The sequence below is a fragment of the Cervus elaphus genome, chromosome 24, assembly GCF_910594005.1.
Source record: "Cervus elaphus chromosome 24, mCerEla1.1, whole genome shotgun sequence".
In the NCBI taxonomy this organism is placed as follows: domain Eukaryota; kingdom Metazoa; phylum Chordata; class Mammalia; order Artiodactyla; family Cervidae; genus Cervus; species Cervus elaphus.
The window spans coordinates 37,080,774-37,104,894 of NC_057838.1; the positions used below are offsets into that span (position 1 = coordinate 37,080,774).

General features: G+C 36.9%; 1 protein-coding gene across 1 annotated transcript in view; it reads right to left on the reverse strand.

The window, feature by feature from the left end:
* The window catches only part of CNTN6 (contactin 6), a 319,063-nt gene that overhangs the window by 234,839 nt on the left and 60,103 nt on the right, over positions 1–24,121 (reverse strand). Inside the window, 1 exon segment of the mRNA XM_043886787.1 lies at positions 19,411–19,546. Coding sequence (XP_043742722.1) covers positions 19,411–19,465 — 55 coding nt within the window. The 5' untranslated portion in view covers positions 19,466–19,546.

Here is a 24,121-nt window from a genome sequence, read left to right on the forward strand (position 1 = left end):
AATTAAAAAAAAAAACAACTCTGCAGTTCTTAAGAAAAGTGTCAATGAAAGTCAAATGGCTGGTATTTTAGACACAAATCTAATAAGAAATAGCAAACATCACTAGTTATAAGGGATTTTATTACTTATATCATCCTAAGAATTCCTGCCTATTAAATTCTATTTTAACTTTGTTACCTTAAGAAAATATTATCATTTAAATGATAGTTTTTTAAACAGTCCATTTGGTTCATTAATGTATGTGGCTTTTCTGTGTGTCATTGATATTTGTCTTCCTGTGGCCAGACACTTCTGTTCTTGTCTTATAAAATTATGGACTGAATGTCTATTTGCTTAGTCCTAAAGAAGTATTGCTCATGCAGTATTAGATTCAGCTTTTCCAGAGAGAAACTGAATAATTTAAGGAAGTGAACATGAAGGTAGTCACATTTATTTGCAGACAGCCAAATTAAAGGCCTCCTGTAGGCATTTAACTATTGTATTATTGGGATCTAATGAGCCACTTTCTCCCACTGTATTAATTACTCTTGAGAAATAAACTGAGACTAAAATTATCAGATACTTTTCCTGTCACTATTTTCACATAATGTCTACTGACAAATGTAGTTATATTGTTCTCAAAATTTCTTTCAAAGTAATTGATTCTTAAAACTTGAATCAAGCTATTTCTACAGATTATTTCAATCAAGGAAAAAACAAAACAAAACTGTTTTGTCAGTGTTTTGGCATAACATGCCATTTTACAAATGGAATAGCCTTAAACTGGATCTGGAGAAAATGTACTATCCTCTAAATAGTCAGGAGTCTGTGATAAGGGGGACATTGAAAAGTATGTATGATTGTTTGAATTTTACTCTATTTCAAAAACATAATTTCTGTTGAATTGAAACCAGAGTAATTGAACTACCTGAGGAAGAAAACTACAAGAATGGAATATGCACTTTGACCAAGATTTCCTCAAAGAGGATGATGTATCACACAGCAAATCCATGAAAATTGGCAGGTGTAATATACCTGCTTTGCTCAAGGATCCCAGAAGCACATAATGGATATTCCTTTGGGTCGGAGTGTGATGAATATTGAGCATATCACAACCCACACTCTGCCTACAGTCCTGTTCAGATTTATAGTTAGCATAAAAGCGCCTTTAGGAATGGAACACCAGTCTATATATTTAAGTCAAGTGACATCTTTGCAAATTCTAATAGAGATGGTCCAATTTAGAAATGCTGAAAACCGTATTTTTATGCAATGCTTACTGATAAAGGTAGCTGTGTGATTATCAAATCTTTTTCAAAAGTAACTCACCTTCAAACCCTAAGTGAAATTGTTTTCTAAGACTGATAACAGTGTAGAAAAACACTGTTTTGTCAGCATTGGAAGGAAATGATTTTATGCAGACAAAATATTCTTTGGGCAATGTAGGCCCATACTAGAAAGGAATGTGGGAAATTTGTGTTTTTAACTTGAAGTCTTTGAAGAAGAGGCTCAAGTTTTCTATGAAGATGAGGGCATGATGTATTTTTATTTTCATTTTGTGTGATTAGTGGCTCAGTTGTGTCCAACTTTTTGCGACCCCGTTCTTCAGGCAAGAATACTGACGTGGGTTGCCATGCCCTCCTCCAGGGGATCTTCTCAACCCAGGGATGGAATCCAGGTCTCCGCATTGGAGGTGGATTCTTTACCGTCTGAGCCACCATTTTAGGGGGTACCTTAATAGTGACTTTCTAGGCAGTGCTAGTGGTAAAGAACCCAACTGCCAATGCAGGAGACACAAGAGACACAGGTTCAATCCCTGAGCCAGGAAGATCCCCTGGTGGAGAGCATGGTAACCCACTACAGTATTCTTGCCTGGAGAATCCTGTGGACAGAGGAGCCTGAAGGGCTATATTCCATGGGGTCGGAAAGAGTCAAACACAACTGAAGCAACTCAGTACACATCCGCAATAGTTATGCCACAAATTGAAAAGAACATGGGATTAATATATCATTTTTTCTACCTAAAACTCTCCTGAGATTTAAAATCAAACTCATTACCATGACCAGCAGAACACTATACAATCTGACTTTTGTCAATCCCTTTCATCTCAATTTGTCCATTACATGAGAGCCATGATTTGTTCTTAGACTCCCACAAATACCAAAATTATCCCTCACTCAGAGCCTCTGCACTTGTTGTTCAAGTGCCTAGAACACTTCTCCAAATCTTTCTATGGCTGGCTTTTTCCATTACTCCCACCTCAAATCATTCACCTCCATGTAAAGACCATTCCTTAGGATCCTATGCAGGGTGTCAGCACCTAGTCCTATCAGTGGCCCTACTCTCATCAACCTTTTTTATTTTTTTCAACTATCTTAAATGCACTTTTACTGTCTGAATTAACATTTATTACTTGTCCATTTTCTTTCCACATTTAGTAGAATAGAGCCTCTATGTAGACTAAGCTATTTCCAGTTGTATGTATGACTGCATCTTTCCTACCTAGAACACTGCCTAATGAACAGTAAGCACTCAAAAAAATTGGAAAATAAATGAATAGTTGGCTGACCTCTCAAAGTAAGCCCCTAAGATCACTTAAATGTAATCCAATATTCAAAAATACTTTTAGAATCTTATTGGATATTATTAGAATCTACTTTTAGGGATAAGTGGTTTAATTACAACATGTAATTTGGTCTCAGATAGGGGTTTTCTTTTAAAACAAATCATGGAACTTCCCTGGTGATCCAGTAGTTAAGAGGGGACATTTTTACTGAAGGGAGCATGGGTGTGCTCCCTGGTCAGGGAACTAGGACCCCACATGCCATGCAGCATGGCCAAAATATTTTTTTAAATTTAAAAAATAAATAAATCATGATATAAAATGAACACATGAGTCTAATCCTAATTTGCAAAGCTAACTAATACAGTTTGCTTAGACGCACAATATACACAGGCATAATTTTAGTACTGTTAGTTGCAGAAGTTGGAGAAGGTAATGGCAACCCACTCCAGTACTCTTGCCTGGAAAATCCCTTGGACAGAGGAGCTTGGGAGGCTGCAGTCCATGGGGTCGCAAAGTTGCAGAAGTAGCATATTAAACACACAGCCAATGTTATTTTAATATTATTGGGTAGCAGATACCCAGTGACATTGTGTTATAAATAATCTAAACATTTAAAATCTTTTATGCTGTATTTTACCTCAGGATATATTTGCTCATTCCTTTTCCAGTTTGAGGGTCATCGTTCAAGTAAATCCTCGATAACTCTGCTCGATTTTTTTAGTGGCCTCCTAAGACTTCTCCCTATTTAAAGTCATCCGCTACATCCTTTCTAAGGCATAGCTTATTGACACCAACTCCTGTGCAGACAAACCTTCATAAGGCACAGCTGATTTTGTCATTACTCTGTGTCAAGACCTTCACAGATCCCATTTCCTATGAAGTTCAAACTGTCTAATCAAGCATTCAAATTCAATTTCCTTTAACAAATATTGAAAGTTCTCCAATTAATTCCATCTCACCTGTGTCATGAGCCATGTCTTCCTTTACTCTCCTTCATGTCTCCTTCATTTAAGTCAGACTGTACTACTAGTGAGACCTCTGCATTTTTTTTTTTTAATTCCTAAGTCTCTCCTCATCCGATTGTTTTCATCTGCATTGTCTTTCTTGAGATTGATTTCCTCCTAAATGAAAGTAAATCCAATGTTTCTCAGCTGTTTCTCCAGTGTGACCTCCACTCTGAATAAACCTCCAAACAGCCAAAATTCCCCTTTCTCCTTAACTCTTAAGAGGACTTTTATCATTTCCACACACTTCACTTAAAAGAGATCATTTTCTCAAATATATAGTTATTCTGAGAAATATACATTTGCCCTTGCTGAAAATAAGATAATAATCATGGAATGCCTAGTTGTAAATGGAAAAGAAAGACTAACCTTTAATATTTGATTAGTTATACATTATATTTAGTGCTTTCTAGTTTATATGAAACACGTGCAGTGTTTCATCTGAGTTTGAAACTAGGCAAATGAAAGATTATTACCTTTATTCTATCAGTGGAGAAATCAGAAGTATAGGACCTGTCAAGGACCATGTGACTAGACAGTGTCAGAGTTTATGATGAGAATCCAATACTCAGATGAAATGTTTGCTTAGTATTTATTCAAGACTTTCATTCTTGACATAAAGTTAAATTTACATAGCACTTGGTTTTTTCAAGTTGCTGTCCATTATGTACAAAGGCTAGCTTCTGCTCAGAGTGTAGTATGACAGAGAGAGAGTTTCCCAAATTTTATTACAAATAAAAAAATAGTAGTTATAAACATATAAACCAATATATAAAATGCACATAAAATTAAAATTAACAAAAGCATTAGACAAAATAGAAGAGTACAGAATTCCTAACATTTTCTTCCCTCAATATCAATAGTTAATCCTGTATACTCTCTAGGTACAAACTACCTCATTTCAAAGACTATGTACTTTAAAGATAAGAAAAAAAAAATTGTCCAAAGTGGAAGAGTTGTCAGGGAAACAGAAAACCATCTGTGTTTACAGAAATTTTCAATTCACCAGAATAACAGAGGAATTTGAGAGAGAAATGCAGTCACATTTGTAAAACCATGAATAATGCAAAAGTTGGTGAACTTGTGAAAACATAGATTAACATATCTTGTTTCATTAAAATATATGCAAGCCTTAAGAACACCTTTGCGATCCTACAGATATTGTTCAAAACTGTAGTTATGTATGTATCAATTGCCTATAGCTGTGTAACAACCGCACCCCTCCAAACTAGTGCTTTAAAACAACTCACTGTTTTTTCGTGATTCTACAGTTTGCCTGCATATTTTCTCTGCTGGTTTCACTGAATTAGAGAAAACTAGAAGCATGGGCAGCGAGGGGAGAGGCTAAACTACCCAGGGCTTCCTAAGTCATGATAGGGAGCTAGACTTTGCTCAAAATACCTCCTAATAATATGATCTTTTTGGACTATATTATAATTTGTTTCATTTCCTTTTGCTTCTATTAGTAAATAGTACATTAACATATTTTAAACTAGTATAATTTGACAGATTAATTAAACAATATGGAAAAATTCTGGTTCTCAAACATTGTAATCACATGAGCACCTTTCAAAATATTGTGTCAAATTCCTGTCCTCAGCAGTTCAGATTTAATCATGCTCAGTTAGATTATTGGAATTGAATATGAATATAAGTTCAATGAATTTGTACAAATTGAACCCACCTAAGGTATCCAGCACTCAAGTCAGGATACAGACCCTGGCTGTCTTTCAAGAAGACCTGCCAATCACAGTTGAGACAGACAAGAATAACCTCTATCTGACTTCTAATTACATAGGTTAATTTTACATTTTATATGCAAATTATATGCAATACAAAAATATATATCATATATATTTATTAATAATGTATTTAGCCAGGGTTATGTGCAACCAACTTGTGGCAGCTCTTGGGAGCTGAGTGATATTCTTAGGAATTTTGTAAGCAAGTTATTAAGAACAGATATTATTCAAAGTTAAATTATGTCATCTTAAAAGTAAAATAACTATATTAAAATAATAAATGTTCAAAACTCATTACTTCTGATTAGTGCATTTTACTATTATTTATGGTGTTGAAATGGTTAATATATATAAGACACGTAAAATATATAGTACCTGTTATGATGCTAATCCTGTATCATGAAGAACTACTGTATTTATCCAAATCAACATTCATGGTGATGTCATGTTAGCTTGAAATCAGCCATGAGAATATTTATACACAGAAACAGGCAAACATCACAAATCAGATCTTGATTTAGTGCTGATGCTGAAAGAGCTTTCAGTAAATAAATAATTTGTATGAGGGTGAGAAACTAAGATTATATAACATTTCAGACTTAATAACAGTACATTTACCTGGAACAGAGTTGGTGGATTGGAATCCAACTCTGTCAAGTTATGTTGAACTGCAATGAAGGATTGGCTCAAGGTATATGCATTCAGTACAGTTTCCCAAAAGACTTCCGTGAGAATAAAATTGTGAGGCTGTCACGGCTAACGCCATGGCAGGCAGCCTAGATTAGGAGTAGGCCTGGTTTCCCAGGGTAACATAATAATCAGGCCTCCTAGAGCCAGCCAATCAACATATGCCTAGCCAGAGAAAAGGGAACCTATCGGGAAAGCTGAAAGCCCCACGTTGGGCCAACAAAAATTACCTTGCAACTGTATAACATATCAGCTTGCGCCAACTACCCACTGTGTAACCAATCCGATTGCGCCAACTACCTGCTGCTTATTTTGACCTAATAAATACCCGAGAGAACTGGGGCTTGGGGCCTTTCGTCCTCACACACCTGGTGAGGGCGGGAGGCCCTGGCTCGAGTCAGTAATAAATTCCCCTATTGCGAGTTGCATTGTTTCGAGGAGTCTTCTTTCCCGACCGGAGACTCGGACTATGGGCAGAACAAAAATGACTTTATGGAATTTACATTTAAGAGTACTGTACATTTTATTTTTTTGTTGTTCAGTCACTCAGTCGTATCCAACTCTTTGCAACCCAGTGGACTGCAGCGTGCCAGGCTTCCCTGTCCTATACCGTCTCCTGGGGTTTGCTGCAACTCATGTCCATTGAGTCAGTGATGCCATCCAACCATCTCATCCTCCGTCATCCCCTTCTCTTGCCATCAGTTTTTCACAGCATCAGGGGTCTTTTCCAATGAGTCAGTCTTCGAATCTGGTAGCCAAAGTATTAGAGTTTCAACTTCAGCATCAGTTTTTCAAATGAATATTCAGCCTTGATTTCCTTTAGGATTGACTGGTTTGATCTCCTTGCTGTCCAAGGGACTCTCAATAGTCTTCTCCACCAACACATTTTGAAAGCATCAATTATTTGTCACTCAGCCTTTTTTATTGTCTAGCTTTCACATTTGTACATGAGTACTGGAAAAACCATAGCTTTGACTATATGGACCTTTGTAGGCGAAGTAATGTCTTTGCTTTTTAATACATAAATTTTACAATTGTATTTCAATTCTCTGATAATATACATTGTATTAATAAAATTGATAATAAACATATATATGTACACATGCATGGATGCACGTATATAGATATACAAACATATATACATGTATACAAACACATATATATGTATCAGTCAATTCAGTCACTCAGTCGTGTCCGACTCTTTGCGACCACACAGACTGCAGCACACCAGGCCTCCCTGTCCGTCACCAACTCCCGGAGTTTACTCAAACTCATGTCCATTGAGTCGGTGATGCCATCCAACCATCTCATCCTCTGTCATCCCCTTCTCCTCCCACCTTCAATCTTTCCCAGCATCAGGGTCTTTTCCAATGAGTCAGGTCCCCACATCAGGTGGCCAAAGTATTGGAATTTTAGCTTCAGCATCAATGGTTTCAGTGAATATTCAGGACTCATTTCCTTTAGGATGGACTGGTTGGATCTCCTTGCAGTTCAAGGGATTCTTAAGAGTCTTCTTCAGCACCACAGTTCAAAAGCATCAATTCTTCTGTGATCAGCTTTCTTTATAGTCTAACTCTCACATCCATACATGACTATTGGAAAAACCATACCTAGATGGCCCTTTGTTGGCAAAGTAATGTCTCTGCTTTTTAATATGCTGTCTAGGTTGGTCATAACTTTTCTTCCAAAGAGAAAGTGTCTTTTAATTTCATGACTGCAGTCACCACCTGCAGTGATTTTGGAGCCCAAGGAAATAAAGCGTGTCACTCTTGCCATTACTTCCCCATCTATTTGCCATGAAGTGATGGGACCAGATTCCATGATCTTAGTTTTCTGAATGTTGAATTTTAAGCCAACATTTTCACTCTCCTCTTTCACTTTCATCAAGAGGCTCTTTAGTTCTTCGCTTTGTGCCATAAGGGTGGTGTCATCTGTTATTGATGTTATGTTTCTCCTGGCAGTCTTGATTCCTTCTTGGGCTTCATCAGCCCAGTATCTCCCATGATGTACTCTGCATATAAGTTAAATCAGCAAGCTGACAATATACAGCCTTGATGTAGTCCTTTCCTGATTTGAAACCAGTCTGTTGTTCCATATCCAGTTCTAACTCTTGCTTCCTGGCCTGCGACCCTGTGGAAGGTAGCCTACCAGGCTCCTCTGTCCGTGGGGATAGTTCAGGCAAGAATACTGGAGTGGGTTGCCATTTCCTTCTCTAGCAGATCTTCCTGACCCAGGGATTAAACCTGGGACTCCCACATTGCAGGCAGACTCTTTACCCTCTGAGCCACCAGGGAAGGCCCTGCATACAATATGTTTATATATGTGTACACAAACTTTTTTTCAGAGAGGGGGTTGTTAAACATCTGCTAGAACACTGCTTCATTTAACCATGAAGAAAATCAGCCACTTTTAAAATCGACAAATTATTTATTCATTTATTTATTTTTGGCTGTGCTGGGTCGTCGTTGCTGCGTGGACTTTTCTCTAGTTGTGAGGAGTAGGGGCTGCTCTCTCGTTGCATTGTGTGGGCTTATTGCAGTGGCTTGCTGTGGAGCAGAGGTTCCTGGGTGCTCAGACTTCATAGTTTTGGTTCCAAGCTCTAGAGCACAGTCTCTATAATTGTGACACATCAGCTTAGTTGCTCCGCAGCATGTGGGATCTTCCTGGACCAGGTTTTGAACCCAAGTCACCTCATTGGCCAGTGAATTCTTTACCACTGAGCCACGAAGGAATCCGTAGCCATTTTTTTTAGTGGAAATATATCATGTTTATAGATTTAATAGAGATCCAGATGATGGTAACCTCAGGATGGTGACCTCCAAATGATGGTGACCTTATACATACACACACACACACACATAGATACATGAAAGTGAAGGTGCAGTTGATCAGTCGTGTCCAACTCTGTGACCCATGGGCTGTAGCCCACCAGGGCTCCTCTGTCCAAGGAATTCTCTAGGCAAGAATACTGGAATGGGTTGCCATTCCCTTCTCCAGGGGATCTTCCTGGCTCAGGGATCGAACCTGGGTCTCCCACATTGCAGGCAGATTCTTTACCATCTGAGCCACAAGGGAAGCCTACGTGTACACACACACACACACACACACACACACACACACACACACATAATATATCCTGAAAAATATATATCATATGTATCAATATATTAAATATCAACTTTCTACACAGAGACAAAAATGGCATTGTAATTGCTTTCGTTCCTTTTAGCATTAATTTGGATCTTATTTTGTTTACAGAATTAGTGCTAATTTCAGGAACAAAGATAACAGATTTTGACCATGTCAAAAAAAAATTCAGTCTGAAAATGTACCTAATAGGTTATCAGAAAAACAGATGAATAGGGTTTCTTTCCCTCTTTGCTATTAAAAAAAAAAAAAATCAAGCTTGCATTTTCAAAACTTGCAGAAGTTGTCTACTCACTTTTCCAGACTCACAATGAAGAAATTTGGTATATACAGAATTAAACCAACATTTGAATAAACAACAAACTCTACCCAAATGCTCTGACCAGCTCTACAACCAGTTTTCAACCCTGAGCCTGGAAACAATGTCAGTTTATTTCAAAAAAGAGCAGAAAGATTTGTTCATTTTAGTTTTTGTGTTTTACCTCTATGTGTATGCATGGGAATTAATAGAAAGCACTTATATCAAAGAACACAGAAGTGTTCCATTTTTGATAACGAGATTTACACAGCTTCAATATACAGGTGGAGATGGAGGTACAACCCCTCATTTTCACACAGAATCACCAATAATTGAGGGAAGAGTGTTTTCTGGGAACAAATTATCAAAATCTACTGGGTGGTCACAGCATCTTTTAATAATTTCCAATGTCCTTTTACTTTGTACTCCTTATGTAGCATGGCTAAACTGAATGGCTTCCCAGGTGACTCAATGGTAAAAACAAAACAACAACAAAAAAAACCTGCCTGCCAATGCAGGAGATGCTAGACAGGCAGGTCCGTTCCCTGGGTGGAGAAGATCCCCCAGAGGAGGAGATGGCAAACCACTTCCAATATTCTTGCCTGGAGAATTGCCATGGACAGAGAAGCCTGGCAGGATACAGTCTGTGGGGTCGCCAAGCGTTGGACTGACTAAATGACTGAGCATGCACACCAAACTGAATCCAAGGCCAAAGGCATAATTTAATTTAATATATCTAAGTTCATGGCCATACACTTATTTTACTTACTCAGACTCAGAGTCTCTTAAATAGAATTGTCAAATGATTTGCTGTTGTGTGATAAAATATTTGTGGAAGCTGGATCATGCTTTGTGTTTGAGAACACATTTCCAGAGTCCAAAGCATGTGAGGACTAATGATGCAGATGGGCTGGTCAGGGAACTGGTTCCAGAAAAAACATCTTCTATTCAACTGCCAGGATTCTCTGTCCCCTTGCACCTGTACATTGCCTATATTTTTACAACATTGAAATCACTCCAAATGTAGGTGTAGAAAAAGAAAAGAAAAGGAATACTGAAGAAAAATGAGACCAGGAACAATAATCTATGTCTGGGGATTAGAGTCTCAATCTATTTCCACTTTGGCCCTTGATAACATTAATATTTATCATCTCTATAACAGTAGACAGCCATAACCCTTTACAGTCCTGATATTCAATGATTTTAAGATGAAAATCGTTACACAATTTTACTATTTTTTTCACATAACATATGAGGACAGTACTGCTTCTTTTAGCTAAAAGGCACCTTGGGACTCATATTTGAATTGATTTATCCATCTCATGCTATCCCCTTGGGTAATTATGAGTGAATTTCTCTGTGCTGTTCTTTTATCAAACATTTTCTGATTGTTATTTTGAAATTTTTTCAAGACCGTCACTGATGGAGTTTAGTCACAGATGGGTAATGGTTTTTAAGCTCTACTGTCGTCAAGTTGTTGAATGCTACGATTCTGTGGCTAAGGTTCTGTTATACCCAAATTCCAGCTTTCAAAGCTCATTGATTAGTCTGCCTGTCCGTCAATGTGGTCAATTGGTTAACTCAGTGAGACACTCAGACATTCCAAACAAACTACTAATGTGAAGAGACAGTCTGAAACACATATTTAGCAGCTGATGTGTTAAGAAGGTAAACACTTAGCCAATCTATAGTTGTTGGATTCTTCTTGATTACACCACTGATTATTTTCATTAGAAAAATGGATGATAATTAGAAGAAATCCTAATCCAGAGATAAGAGAGAACAACAAAATTAGCTTAGCAAAACTAATTTCCCATATTTCCCTTCCCTATAGAGTTCTGGATTGGGGTTGATTTTTTAAAAGTGGCTGATATTTGGAAAGAGGAAATGACAAGGTTCTCTGAAAGCCACATGGAAGTAACTGGTGAGAGAGAAATTTTGAGAAACAGGAAGGGTCCCTGTCTCCTTTCTCATATCCAGCTTTTGACTCAACTGCTAGCACTGCTGACAGATAGTGATCCCAAGTCCACTCTGTTTCAGAGATGATAGTCTACATGAAGTTCTCCTCATGTCCTCTCTGGCAGCTGGATCTGCTACCTTTCCAGATCCACTTGCAACATCTGACTTACCACCTGCCCCAGTGCCTCGAGGGCTTGTTGATGACATTACTTTTGGGCCCTTAGTACTCCAGTTTCCCTCACAACTGTACAAGATCTTCATTCTGAAATAAATCCCCTATACTGTAGTATCCACAGTGAGCTTGCTTTCCTGACTGAATCCTGACTAGTTCAGTTCAGATTTATCATAATTGATGGGAGAACAATATCCACATCACAGAACCACGGAATGAGGTTTTCCCTGTGATGCTTGATGGAAGTTGAGGTTCTCAGGGAACCTGGATTTTCCGTGTACAATGTGACTGGTATAGTGAATAAATCCTTTGCAAATAGTATCAAAGCATAATACTTAGAATGTTGATATTCTTAGCTCAGCTTCTATATATAGAAGCCTATTATTTTCCATGCCAGTTAATTCTCACGTAGCAGCCCCTACTTAACTACCCTAACCTCTTTTAAACCTTTCAGTTCAGCTCAGTTCAGTTCAGTCGCTCAGTCGGGTCCAATGTTTGCAACCCCATAGACTGCAGCACGCCAGGCTTCCCTGTCCATCACCAACTCCTGGAGTTTACTCAGACTCATGTCCACCAAGCCAGCGATGCCATCTAACTATTTCATCCTCTGTCATTCCCTTCCCCTCCCACCTTCAATCTTTCCCAGCATCAGGGTCTTTTCCAATGAGTCAGGTCTTCACATCAGGTGGCCAAAGTATTGGAGTTTCAGCTTCAGCATCAGTTCTTCCAATGAAATTCAGAACTCATTTCCTTTAGGATGGACTGGTTGGATCTCTCTGCAGTCCAAGGGACTCTCAAGAGTCTTCAACACCACAGTTCAAAAGCATCAATTCTTCGATGCTCAGTTTTCTTTATAGTCCAACTCTCACATCCATACATGACTACTGGAAAAACCATAGCCTTGACTAGATGGACCTTTGTTGACAAAGTAATGTCTCTGCTTTTAAATATGCTGTCTAGGTTGGTCATAAATTTCCTGACAAGGAGCAAGCATCTTTTAATTTCATGACTGCAGTCACAATCTGCAGTGATTTTGGAGCTCAAGAAAATAAAGCCTCTCACTGTTTCCATTGTTTCCCCATCTATTTGCCATGAAGTGATGGGACCAGATGCCATGATCTTAACTTTCTGAATGTTGAATTTTAAGCCAACTTTTTCACTCTCCTCTTTCACTTTCATCAAGAGGCTCGTTAGTTCTTCACTTTCTGCCATAAGGACTGTGTCAATAGCATATATGAGGTTATTGATACTTCTCCCTGCAATCTTGATTCCAGCTTGTGCTTCATCCAGCCCAGCATTTTGCATGATGTACTCTGCATATAAGTTAAATAAGCAGGGTGACCATATACAGCCTTGATGTACTCCTTTCCTGATTTGGAAACAGTCTGTTGTTCCATGTCCAGTTCTAACTGTTGCTTCTTGACCTGCGTACAGGTTTCTCAGGAGGCAGGTCAGGTGGTCTGGTATTCCTATCTCCTTGAGAATTTTCCACAATTTGTGGTGATCCACACAGTCAAAGGATTTGATGTAGTCAATAAAGAAGAAGTAGATGTTTTTCTGGAACTCTCTTGCTATTTTGATGATCCAACACATGTTGGCAATTTGATCCCTGGCTCCTCTGCCTTGTCTAAATCCAGCTTGAATATCTTGAAGTTCATGGTTCACATACTGTTGAAGCCTGGCTTGGAAAATTTTAAGCATTACTTTACTAGCGTGTGAGATGAGTGCCATTGTGCAGTAGTTTGAACATTCTTTGGCATTGCCTTTCTTTGGGGTTGGGATGAAAACTGACCTTTTCCAGTCCTGTGGCCACTGCTGAGTTTTCCAAATTTGCTGGCGTATTGAGTGCAGCACTTTCACAGCATCATTTCAAATAGCTCAACTGGAATTCCATCACCTCCACTAGCTTTGTTCATAATGATGTTTCCTAAGGCCCACCTGACTTCTCATTCCAGGATGTCTGGCTCTAGATGAGTGATCACACCTCATGGATATCTGGGTCATGAAGATCTTTTTTGTATAGTTCTGTGTATTCCCACCACCTCTTCTTAATATCTTCTGCTTCTGTTAGGTCCATATCATTTCTGTCCTTTATTGAGACCATCTTTGCATGAAATGTTCCCTTGGTACCTCTAATTTTCTTGACGCGATCTCTGCTGCTGCTGCTGCTAAGTCACTTCAGCTGTGTCCGACTCCGTGCAACCCCATAGTCAGCAGCCCACCAGGCTCCCCCGTCCCTGGGATTCTCCAGGCAAGAACACTGAAGAGATCTCTGGTCTTTCCCATTCTATTGTTTTCCCCTGTTTCTTTGCATTGATCACTGAGGAAGACTTGCTCATCTCTCCTTGCTGTTCTTTGGAACTCTGCATTTCGATGGGTATAGCTTTTCTTTTCTCCTTTGCCTTTAACTTCTCTTCTTTTCTCAGCTATTTGTAAGACCTCCTCAGACAACCACTTTGCCTTTTTGCCTTTCTTTTTCTTGGGAGTGGTCTGACCATTGCCTGTTGTACAATTTCACAAACTTCCATCCATCCATAGTTTTTTAGGCACTCTGTCTATCAGATCTAATCCCTGGAATCTATTTGTCACTTTCACTGTATAATCCTAAGGGATTTGATTTAGGTCATACTTGAATGATCTAGTGGTTTTCCCTACTTTCTTCAATTTAAGTCTGAATTTGGCCATGAGTTCATATCTGAGCCACAGTTAGCTCCCAGTTTTGTTTTTGCTGACTGTATAGAGCTTCTCTATCTTTGGCTGCAAAGAATATAATCAATCTGATTTCAGTATCAATCATCTGGTGATGTCCTTGTGTAGAGTCGTTTCTTGTGTTTTTGGAAGAGGGTTTTCGTTATGACTAGTGCGCTCTCTTGGCAAAATTCTGTTAACCTTTGCCCTGCTTCATTCTGTACTCCAAGCCCAAATTTGCCTTGTAACTCCAGGTATCTTTTGACTTCCTACTTTTGCATTCCAGTCCCCTATGATGAAAATCATATCTTTTAGGGGTGTTAGTTCTAGATGATCTTGTAGGTCTTCATAGAACTGTTCAACTTCAGATTCTTTGATATTAGTGGTTGGGGCATAGACTTGGATTACTGTGATATTGAATGGTTTGCCTTGAGTCCATATAAAGCCTCTTGATTCTTTTTATCCTCCAGGAAAAAAATTGTGCCTTTTCTTCATCTTTATATTTGCTCTGCTCCTCATTCCCAGCAGGGAGTAGGCATTAATCCCCAAAGAATTTCTATTGCTAATAGAACTTCACTTATCATCACTAATTTACATTAAAAACAATTTTGACCTTATCAGAGGAGATTCTTTTCATTAAGGGACAGAATTTCAATGGAACTTAGCATAAAATAGGAAAAAGACACCTGGTACTTAAAGTTTCAAAGGTAAAATTAAGAAATGGTTCCTTTATTCCCTTGGTTTGTTCTGCATCTGTGTGAATTTCATTTCTATGCCAATTTTTCTGTCAGAGCAGTCCCTGGTACATCTCTGTATTAACTGTCTTTGCTGTGCAGTTGCTAAGTTGTGTCCAACTCTGTGACCCCATGGACTGTAGCATGCCATTATTCTCTGTCTTCTACTATAGCCCTGAGTTTGCTCAAATTCATATTCATTGTGCCCATGATGCTATCTGTCTCAGCCTCCACCACCCCCTTCTCCTTTTGCCTTCAACCTTTCCCAGCATCAGGGTCTTTTCTAATGAGTTAACTAGAACAGCACAAACATGATGACTTTATGTCATTTCATTTTAGCAAATGCCCAGGAATTTGTTCAGATATAATATTTCCTGAACCAAATACTATGGTGAATGAGGATGGGATATACCCATTGGCTGACTACGAAGTTATGTCCTCTCATTCCAACTACAAAGACTGATAGAAAATAGTGGATTGCTAAGGAAAATCTAATATATTTTTTTCAGAGGAAGCAGAAATGGATTGGAGGTTAACAAAAACAGCAGATGTCCTCTTAGAACATTTCCATGTTATATGCTCTCTACTATGATATTCAAATAGCAAGCTATACTTTCTCTGTTGAAATTATTGACTGACTTGCTGAGTTCCATTTTTAGGCTAAATGCTGAAGAAGACAGAGACCATGGCCCTCTTTTACCGGTGAAAGTCAACATCTAGTTCAGTGCCTGGCATATCTAAGGTACTAAAACTATCTGTTGAATTGAGTGGAGTAGAACTGCTTTATTTAATTAATTTGATAAATATTTGCAAACCATCTGTTAGGTGGTGGAGAAACAGCAGAGTATGAAACATATGGAAATCTTTCCTCTCATGAAGTTTACATTCAAATAGGGCATAGTTTGAAACTTTCAAATGTTGCTAGAGTTCCATCTCTAAAATTCTATGACAAGACATCAAAACATGGGAAAATTCATGACAATTTTTTCTACTTGATGATAATCCAAATAGGACCAATAACATTGAATCTAATTCATTCATTTGTTCATCTAACACTATTTACTGAATCCCTACCACATGCCAGGAACATACAGTCCCAGCTCTTCTGGAGCTGAAAGTTTAGTGAGGAAGAAACATATTACATTAGTTTCATATCGGTTCTCTTAAAATTACAACTTGGTAACTTAGAACAACACACATTTATTTTCTCACATTTCTGGAAGTCCCAAGTCCAAATGGATTTCATAGGATGGAGACCAATGTATTTTTTCTTCAAAGAGAAAATACCTGTTTCCTTGCCTTTCTAGCTTCTCGAGCTTCATTTCTTGGCTCATGGTACCTTCCTATATATACTTAAGGCTGGTAGCAAAGATCTTGTGTCTCTTTCTCCTGTTTCATCTTATTGCCTTCTGCTCTGTGCCAGATTCCCTTTGTCACCATCTTACAGGAGCATTTGTGATTTCCTACATAGTTATTCAAGGATAGTCTATCCATCTCAAGATCTCTAACTTAATCCCATCTGCATAATCCATTTTGTTACTTAATGTGAAAGTCACAAGTTCCAAATACCAGGTACTAGATATCCATGAGGACAATTATTTAGTCAACCACACACATTAATGAAGTGATTAAAAACCCTGATATCTCAGCTGGTAAAGAATCCATCTGCAATGTGGGGGACATGAATTCAATCCCTGAGTTGAGAAGATTCCCTGAAGTGAACGGCTACCCACTCCGATATTCTGGCCTGGAGAATTCCATGGACCGTATAGTCCATGCAGTTACAATGAGTCAGATATGACTGAGTGACTTTCACATGTAATTAGCAATCATGTTTCTGAATTAAATGGTTGTCTCATAATATTAAAAAGAATACTAAAATAGAATACTAGAACTTTTAAATACCCATATTTTCAAAAATATTCCAGAACCATAGTGTACGCCTGGGTAGATTATGGTTCATCATATAAATTTAAATGTCCATAGCCAATGTCCATAGTAATGGGGTTAGATACAGTTAATTAACAACAACAACAACAAATAGGAGAAGAGATAAGGGTAAAATTTTAAATTTTAATTAAGAGTTTGGAGAGAATTAAAAAGTCAGTGTTTTGAAAAGATTGTAACAGTAAAAAATAGGATGGATAAAGCACATAATTGTGAAAGATTTGCTGGTCTTTCAGAATGAATCAAAATCAATTTTTGGAAAACAGAAAAGTTATTATATGTGTGTGATTGTGTGTGTGTGTGTTTGTAGAAATAACACTGCATCATTAGAGAACTGAATTTTCTAAACTAACATAGTATATAGTATCTGCAAGTAGGGAGATACACCATGAAATTTTAAAACAAAACAAAACAAACAGATTTAAAGCAAAGCTCTCTTGTGTATATGATTGTCAGCATTCTTACCTCCTTGGCAATGTTTAGCTCAGATTATCTTATTTAAATAGCTGTGGTTTAAAAAAAGATACAATCTGTTCTTTCACAAGAAAATTGTACACCAAGGACACATGATTATTTTTCCCTTTAGGATAAAGCAAAAGGACATGTTGAATCACATCCAACTTGGAAAAATAAAATGTAACAGAAGAACTGGAAGATCTCTCAGATGATGCATGCTCTGAGAATAATAATTTATTTTAATTTAACATAAAAGGTCTTCTAGATATGCTGTGCTGATTCAGTATAGATATTTAAAGGGTAAAATGTTAATGTTAAATTTTGACAGGAAACTGAAACTGGAGGATAAGAATATAATTTTTATTCACATATGTATAATTTGGGGGCACCTTGATGACGCTGGTATTGTTTTCATCTATTACAAAAAATATTATTTAACTCTGATTCTTTGTTACAGAGAATTAGAAGTGATATGAATCAAAATAATGTAATAACTTGGAATAAATATAATGATAGCACTTCTAGCCACTGGATTCTCTAGTAGTAAAAATATCTTTATTTGCATGTTTTTCTGATTCTAATGGTTGTGTTTTGCATATTTTAACCTTTTCATACTTTTTAAAATCAGAAATGTTTCCACTTCTTAGAACTGTTTTTGAATATTCACCTCTTACAATTACCATGTTTCTGACTTGTGTGTTACTATTTTTGTTCCTATGTTTCTCCTAAAATATTAGGGCTTTGTTATGAATATGGAAAACTTCAGTAGTACCCACTGCCACAGTTGCTGGGAAACAGTATATTGTTATAGAAGAGTTGCTCTGACAATTAGATGACTGAGACAATGTCCATGCTGTGTGGCTACTCACATAGGTAAGCTTGAAAATTCAGAATAGAATTCTGTGTTCTTAATAAAACTATGGTTGATTATGTCCAAAGTTAGTCACTATTATCTACTTTACTGTTTCCATGCCCCTTTGCAGTATAATTTTGTGGTTTTTCTATCAAGAGATGGAGTATATTTTTATATTTCTTGAATCTGGACTGATAGTGTGACTGGGAATGGTTAAAAGAATGCAGCAGAAATGGCATTGTGTCAGTTGCAAGTCTTAACATTAAAAAAGCTTGCATACTTCTGATTTCTCTTGGAGTTTTGAGCAGACAATGTATGAAGGACCTCAGACTTAGAGAGAATAAATGAACACTTGGCCTGGGGCAGAGACAGCCCAGTGGTCTCTATTACCAGACTAGCCAGGCCCCAGATGACACAGTAGGTTAACCACAGATGTAAAGCACTCATGCAAAATCAAAAGAATAGCCCAGTTGAGCCCACTTAAAATTGCCTATCTATAGATTTTTCAACTAAATACATGGTTATTTGTTATTTTCATCCATTCAGATTTGTGATGGTTTGTTGCATGACAAAAGCTAACTGATACACAGACTTCATAGTTAGGGTGAATGAAAGAATGTATCATTGAAATGGATAGGAAAAAAACCTCTAAACTTATTCTGCTTCTGATGTGACATTCTATAGTACCTTTTCTTCTATACTGATATAGCTTTTAATCCATACCAAATTTGACATTTGAGGAAAATATATATATTTCTTATTCATTTTTAAAGACCACTCTAAAGGAAACAAACAAACAAAAGTATTCTTCATTGTTTATTGATGACAAAATTTACTTAATCACATCCTTTTACTATAAAAATTTCATAGTTGACAATTTATAACTGAAATCATCTTTGTTCTGTTTAAAAATGGCACTTGATTTATTTTTTTAAGGATTAAGCTTTATATTAGCCATAGAGGTTACCTTCAAAATTCTATCATTTAGTCACTTAAATAATGTAAGTATTAGATTGGACAAAAAGTTCTTTTGGGTTTTTCTGTAAGATGTTATGGGAAAACATGAAAAAACTTTTTTGCCAACCCTATATTATGTATTTGAAAATTGCTTCACCTGTAGAAAAAATAAAATGCCAATAGATTATCAATCAGAACTCATAATAATAGAACACTTTACCTGCGGAAATGTTTATGAGTGACATCAGAATTACCAGTTTCCATAGCAACCTCATTTCCACTTTCTAAGGTCAAAATTTCTCCCATACAATCAGCTGGAAAGAAAATGTCTATCTTCCAGTCAGTATTTCAAGAGTCTGAAAGAAAAAGAAAATTGTCATGAAATGACAAATGCAAAAATATACATACTCTTAAATATATATAAATTGTTGCATACTGGTTCAAGTTCATATTTAAATATTATTAATCTAAATAAATAAATAAGCTAACCAAAAAGTCTACTTTTTACATGCATGTATAATTTGCAAAGTTTTTATAATTTCAGCTAATATTCCCATAACTTAAATTGATACCTTAGATATACATTACATTTGCTATAAAATTTTCTATAGCAGTTAATAGGCTGGAGTGCAATTCAATTGACTGTATTCTTATGGATGAAGACTTCATGAGTATAATTTTAAATTTGACTTTTTAAAATGTTAGAGAGTTTTAAAAACATGTTAAATCAAGTCCCACAATTCTGTTTGTGTCTTTTTTGTTTTATACCATTAGGAATAAGGTAAAATTTTGCTTTATCTTTTATATAACAGTGACTTTACACATTTCATGGATTAAGTGTTTTTTAATCAGTATTATTGAGAATATATTCATTGAGAAGCATTATCTTTACTAGAATTAAAATTAATGTTTTGCTAAAAAACTTCTGTAGGATACAATTTCTGGAAATACTCTGTATAGAGTGTGAGATATACTTTTCTTACTCAATAACATCAAAATTTTCTTTAATTTATTTTGACATTTAAGCTTTAGCTTTCCAGCGATAAATGAAATCAAAATAATAGTTTGGTTGGCCTTTATTCAAAAAGCAACATTTAGTAAGCAATTCATAAAGCTCATAATCTCAAAAAAGTGTAGAATGAACTCATCTAGGTCACATTTTGATAAAATCATTATATATCAAATGATAGGACCCTTTGGAAACTTTTAACCTAGTGGAAATATATTTTCTTGAAACTTCAAATATCTCTTGGAAGTATGGGGATTTTAAATGTAAATAATAAAGTTTTGATCATTTTCTGAAATATTTTTAAATTTTAAAAATCTTTAATTTCTTTCTGCTACTAGTTACTTTGACATAAACACAAACCATTGACTATATTCTAAGTCTTTATAAAATCTAAATTAAATGCTTTCAAGTTTAATCAAGGAATAAAAGCCAAAAAAAAAAAAATAGTATTCAGGTCAATGTGGTATGTTGAGTTGACCTTCCAGAAATTTTCTCATATCTTCCTTCATCTTTCCATTCTCTTTGACACCAGAAGTTCCAAACTCTTAACATCTCACATTCAAGTGAAATTATACTCCATATCTATTTATTCATTTCTATTTTTTCAAGAAACATTTTTTCATTTATATTTACTCTCTGCCAGACATCAGATATCTTGGTGTTAGTGATGAATCTAAAACTCTTCATTTCACCCTTGAGATCTTACATTTTATAAGAAAAACAGCAAAATCAAACACACACACACACACACACACACACACACACACACACACACACACACACTGATAGATGTGGTAAATATGGTAATATTTGGAAGAAAATAAGTGCTATCTATGAGATCTATGAGGTGATGCTCATGTAGTTCGTTTGAACTGATGATAGAAAAATGAGTAGCTCTTAGGCAGGCAAGTGCATGCATGCACATGAGGAGGGCATGTAGGAGAGCAGGGATTAAGGTAGATAAAATAAGGAAGGAGACTACTAGCTGTCTAAGCAAAAGGGAAGGAGTGTGAAAACTCCTGAAGCAGGACTGAGTGTACATTTTCAAAAACCTTAAAAAGATTCAGGTGCACTACTATTCAACATAGTTTTGGAAGTGTTGGCCACAGCAATCAGAGCAGAAAAAGAAATAAAAGGAATCCAGATAGGAAAAGAAGAACTAAAACTCGCACTGTTTGCAGACGACATTATCCTCTACATAGAAAACCCTAAAGACTCTACCAGAAAATTACTAGAGCTAATCAATGAATACAGTCATGTTGCAGGATATAAAATTAACACACAGAAATCCCTTGCATTCCTATACCCTAACAATGAGAAAACAGAAAGAGAAATTAAGGAAACAATACCATTCACCATTGCAAACAAAAAGAATAAAATACTTAGGAGTATATCTACCTAAAGAAACAAAAGACATATATATAGAAAACTATAAAACACTGATGAAAGAAATCAAAGAGGACACAAATAGATGGAGCAATGTACTGAGTTCATGGATTGGAAGAATCAACATTGTGAAAATGACTATACTACCCAAAGCAATCTATAGATTCAGTGCAATCCCTATCAAGCTACCAACGGTATTTTTCACAGAACTAGAACAAATAATTTCACAATTTGTATGGAAATACAAAAAACCTCGAATAGCCAAAGCAATCTTGAGAAAGAAGAATGGAACTGGAGGAATCAACCTGCCTGACTTCAGGCTCTACTACAAAGCCACAGTCATCAAGGCAGTACGGTACTGGCACAAAGACAGAAGTATAGATCAACATAGAAAGCCCAGAGATAAATCCACGTACCTACGGACACCTTTTCTTTGACAAAGGAGGCAAGACTATACAATGGAAAAAAGACAACCTCTTTAACAAGTGGTGCTGGGAAAACTGGTCAACCACTTGTAAAAGAATGAAACTAGAACACTTTCTAACACCATACACAAAAATAAACTCAAAATGGATTAAAGATCTAAATGTAAGACCAGAAACTATAAAACTCCTAGAGGAGAACATAGGCAAAACACTCTCCGACATAAATCACAGCAGGATCCTCTATGACCCACCTCCCAGAATATTGGAAATAAAAGCAAAAATAAACAAATGGGACCTAATGAAACTTAAAAGCTTTTGCACAACAAAGGAAACTATATGCAAGGTTAAAAGACAGCCTTCAGAATGGGAGAAAATAATAGCAAATGAAGCAACAGACAAAGGATTAATCTCAAAAATATACAAGCAGCTCCTGCAGCTCAATACCAGAAAAATAAATGACCCAATCAAAAAATGGGCCAAAGAACTAAACAGACATTTCTCCTAAGAAGACATACAGATGGCTAACAAACACATTGAAAGATGCTCAACATCACTCATTATCAGAGAAATGCAAATCAAAACCACAGTGAGGTACCATTACACACCAGTCAGGATGGCTGCTATCCAAAAGTCTACAAGCAATAAATGCTGGAGAGGGTGTGGAGAAAAGGGAACCCTCTTACACTGTTGGTGGGAATGCAAACTAGTACAGCCACTATGGAGAACAGTGTGGAGATTCCTTAAAAAACTGGAAATAGAATTGCCCTATGACCCAGCAATCCCACTGCTGGGCATACACACTGAGGAAACCAGATCTGAAAGAGACACGTGCACCCCAATGTTCATCGCAGCACTGTTTATAATAGCCAGGACATGGAAGCAACCTAGATGCCCATCAGCGGATGAATGGATAAGGAAGCTGTGGTACATACACACTATGGAATATTACTCAGCCGTTAAAAAGAATTCATTTGAATCAGTTCTAATGAGATGGATGAAACTGGAGCCCATTATACAGAGTGAAGTAAGCCAGAAAGACCAATACAGACCAATACAGTATACTAACACATATATATGGAATTTAGAAAGATGGTAATGATAACCCTATATGCAAAACAGAAAAAGAGACACAGATGTACAGAAGAGACTTTGGGACTCTGTGGGAGAAGGTGAGGGTGGAATGTTCTGAGAGAATAGCATTGAAACAAGTATACTATCAAGGGTGAAACAGACCACCAGCCCAAGTTGGATGCATGAGACAAGTGCTCAGGGCTGGTGCACTAGGAAGACCCAGAGGGATGGGATGGAGAGGGAGGCGGGAGGGAGGATTGAGATGGGGAACACATGTAAATCCATGGCTGATTCATGTCAATGTATGGCAAAAACCACTACAATATTGTAAAGTAATTAGCCTCCAACTGAAAAAAAAAAAAAAAAAAAAAGATTCAGGTGCTATTCAGAAGAACAGTGGCATGAGACAAGATTGGAGAAGGACAGAGAGGTTACACTATTCAAGGCCTATGGACCATGTTGACAAATATGGATGTTGCACTTTCAAATCATAATTGAGGATTTGAAGCAGGACATTTACATGATACAAACATAATTCTGGCTGATATGGAGAATAGAAAGGGTGGAGTAGAATGTAAAAACTTATAATTACCAACTTATTTGATGGACATCATTAGTTTTTCCAATCAAACAATTCATTTTCCCCTTCTGATAAAAACTCTGTCTTTATGTATGTTATTTATTTATTTCCTTTTCTTGGAGGAACCACCTTCCTATACATCGTTAGTCCATATAATGAAAGTGAGATTTCCTTCATCTCCTAGCTACAGGGATGAAGATGTGACCAGAACTGTGTCAATGAGGAATCCATTCCCCTGGCTACAGTGTTTTGTAAAAGAAGGGGCACATCAGTTCAGTTCAGTTCAGTCACTCAGTCGTATCCGACTCTTTGCGACCCTATGAATTGCAGCACGCCAGGCCTCTCTGTCCATCACCAACTCCCGGAGTTTACCCAAACTCATGTCCATCGAGTCAGTGATGCCATCCAGCCATCTCATCCTCTGTTGTCTCCTCCTCCTGCCCCCAACCCCTCCCAGCAT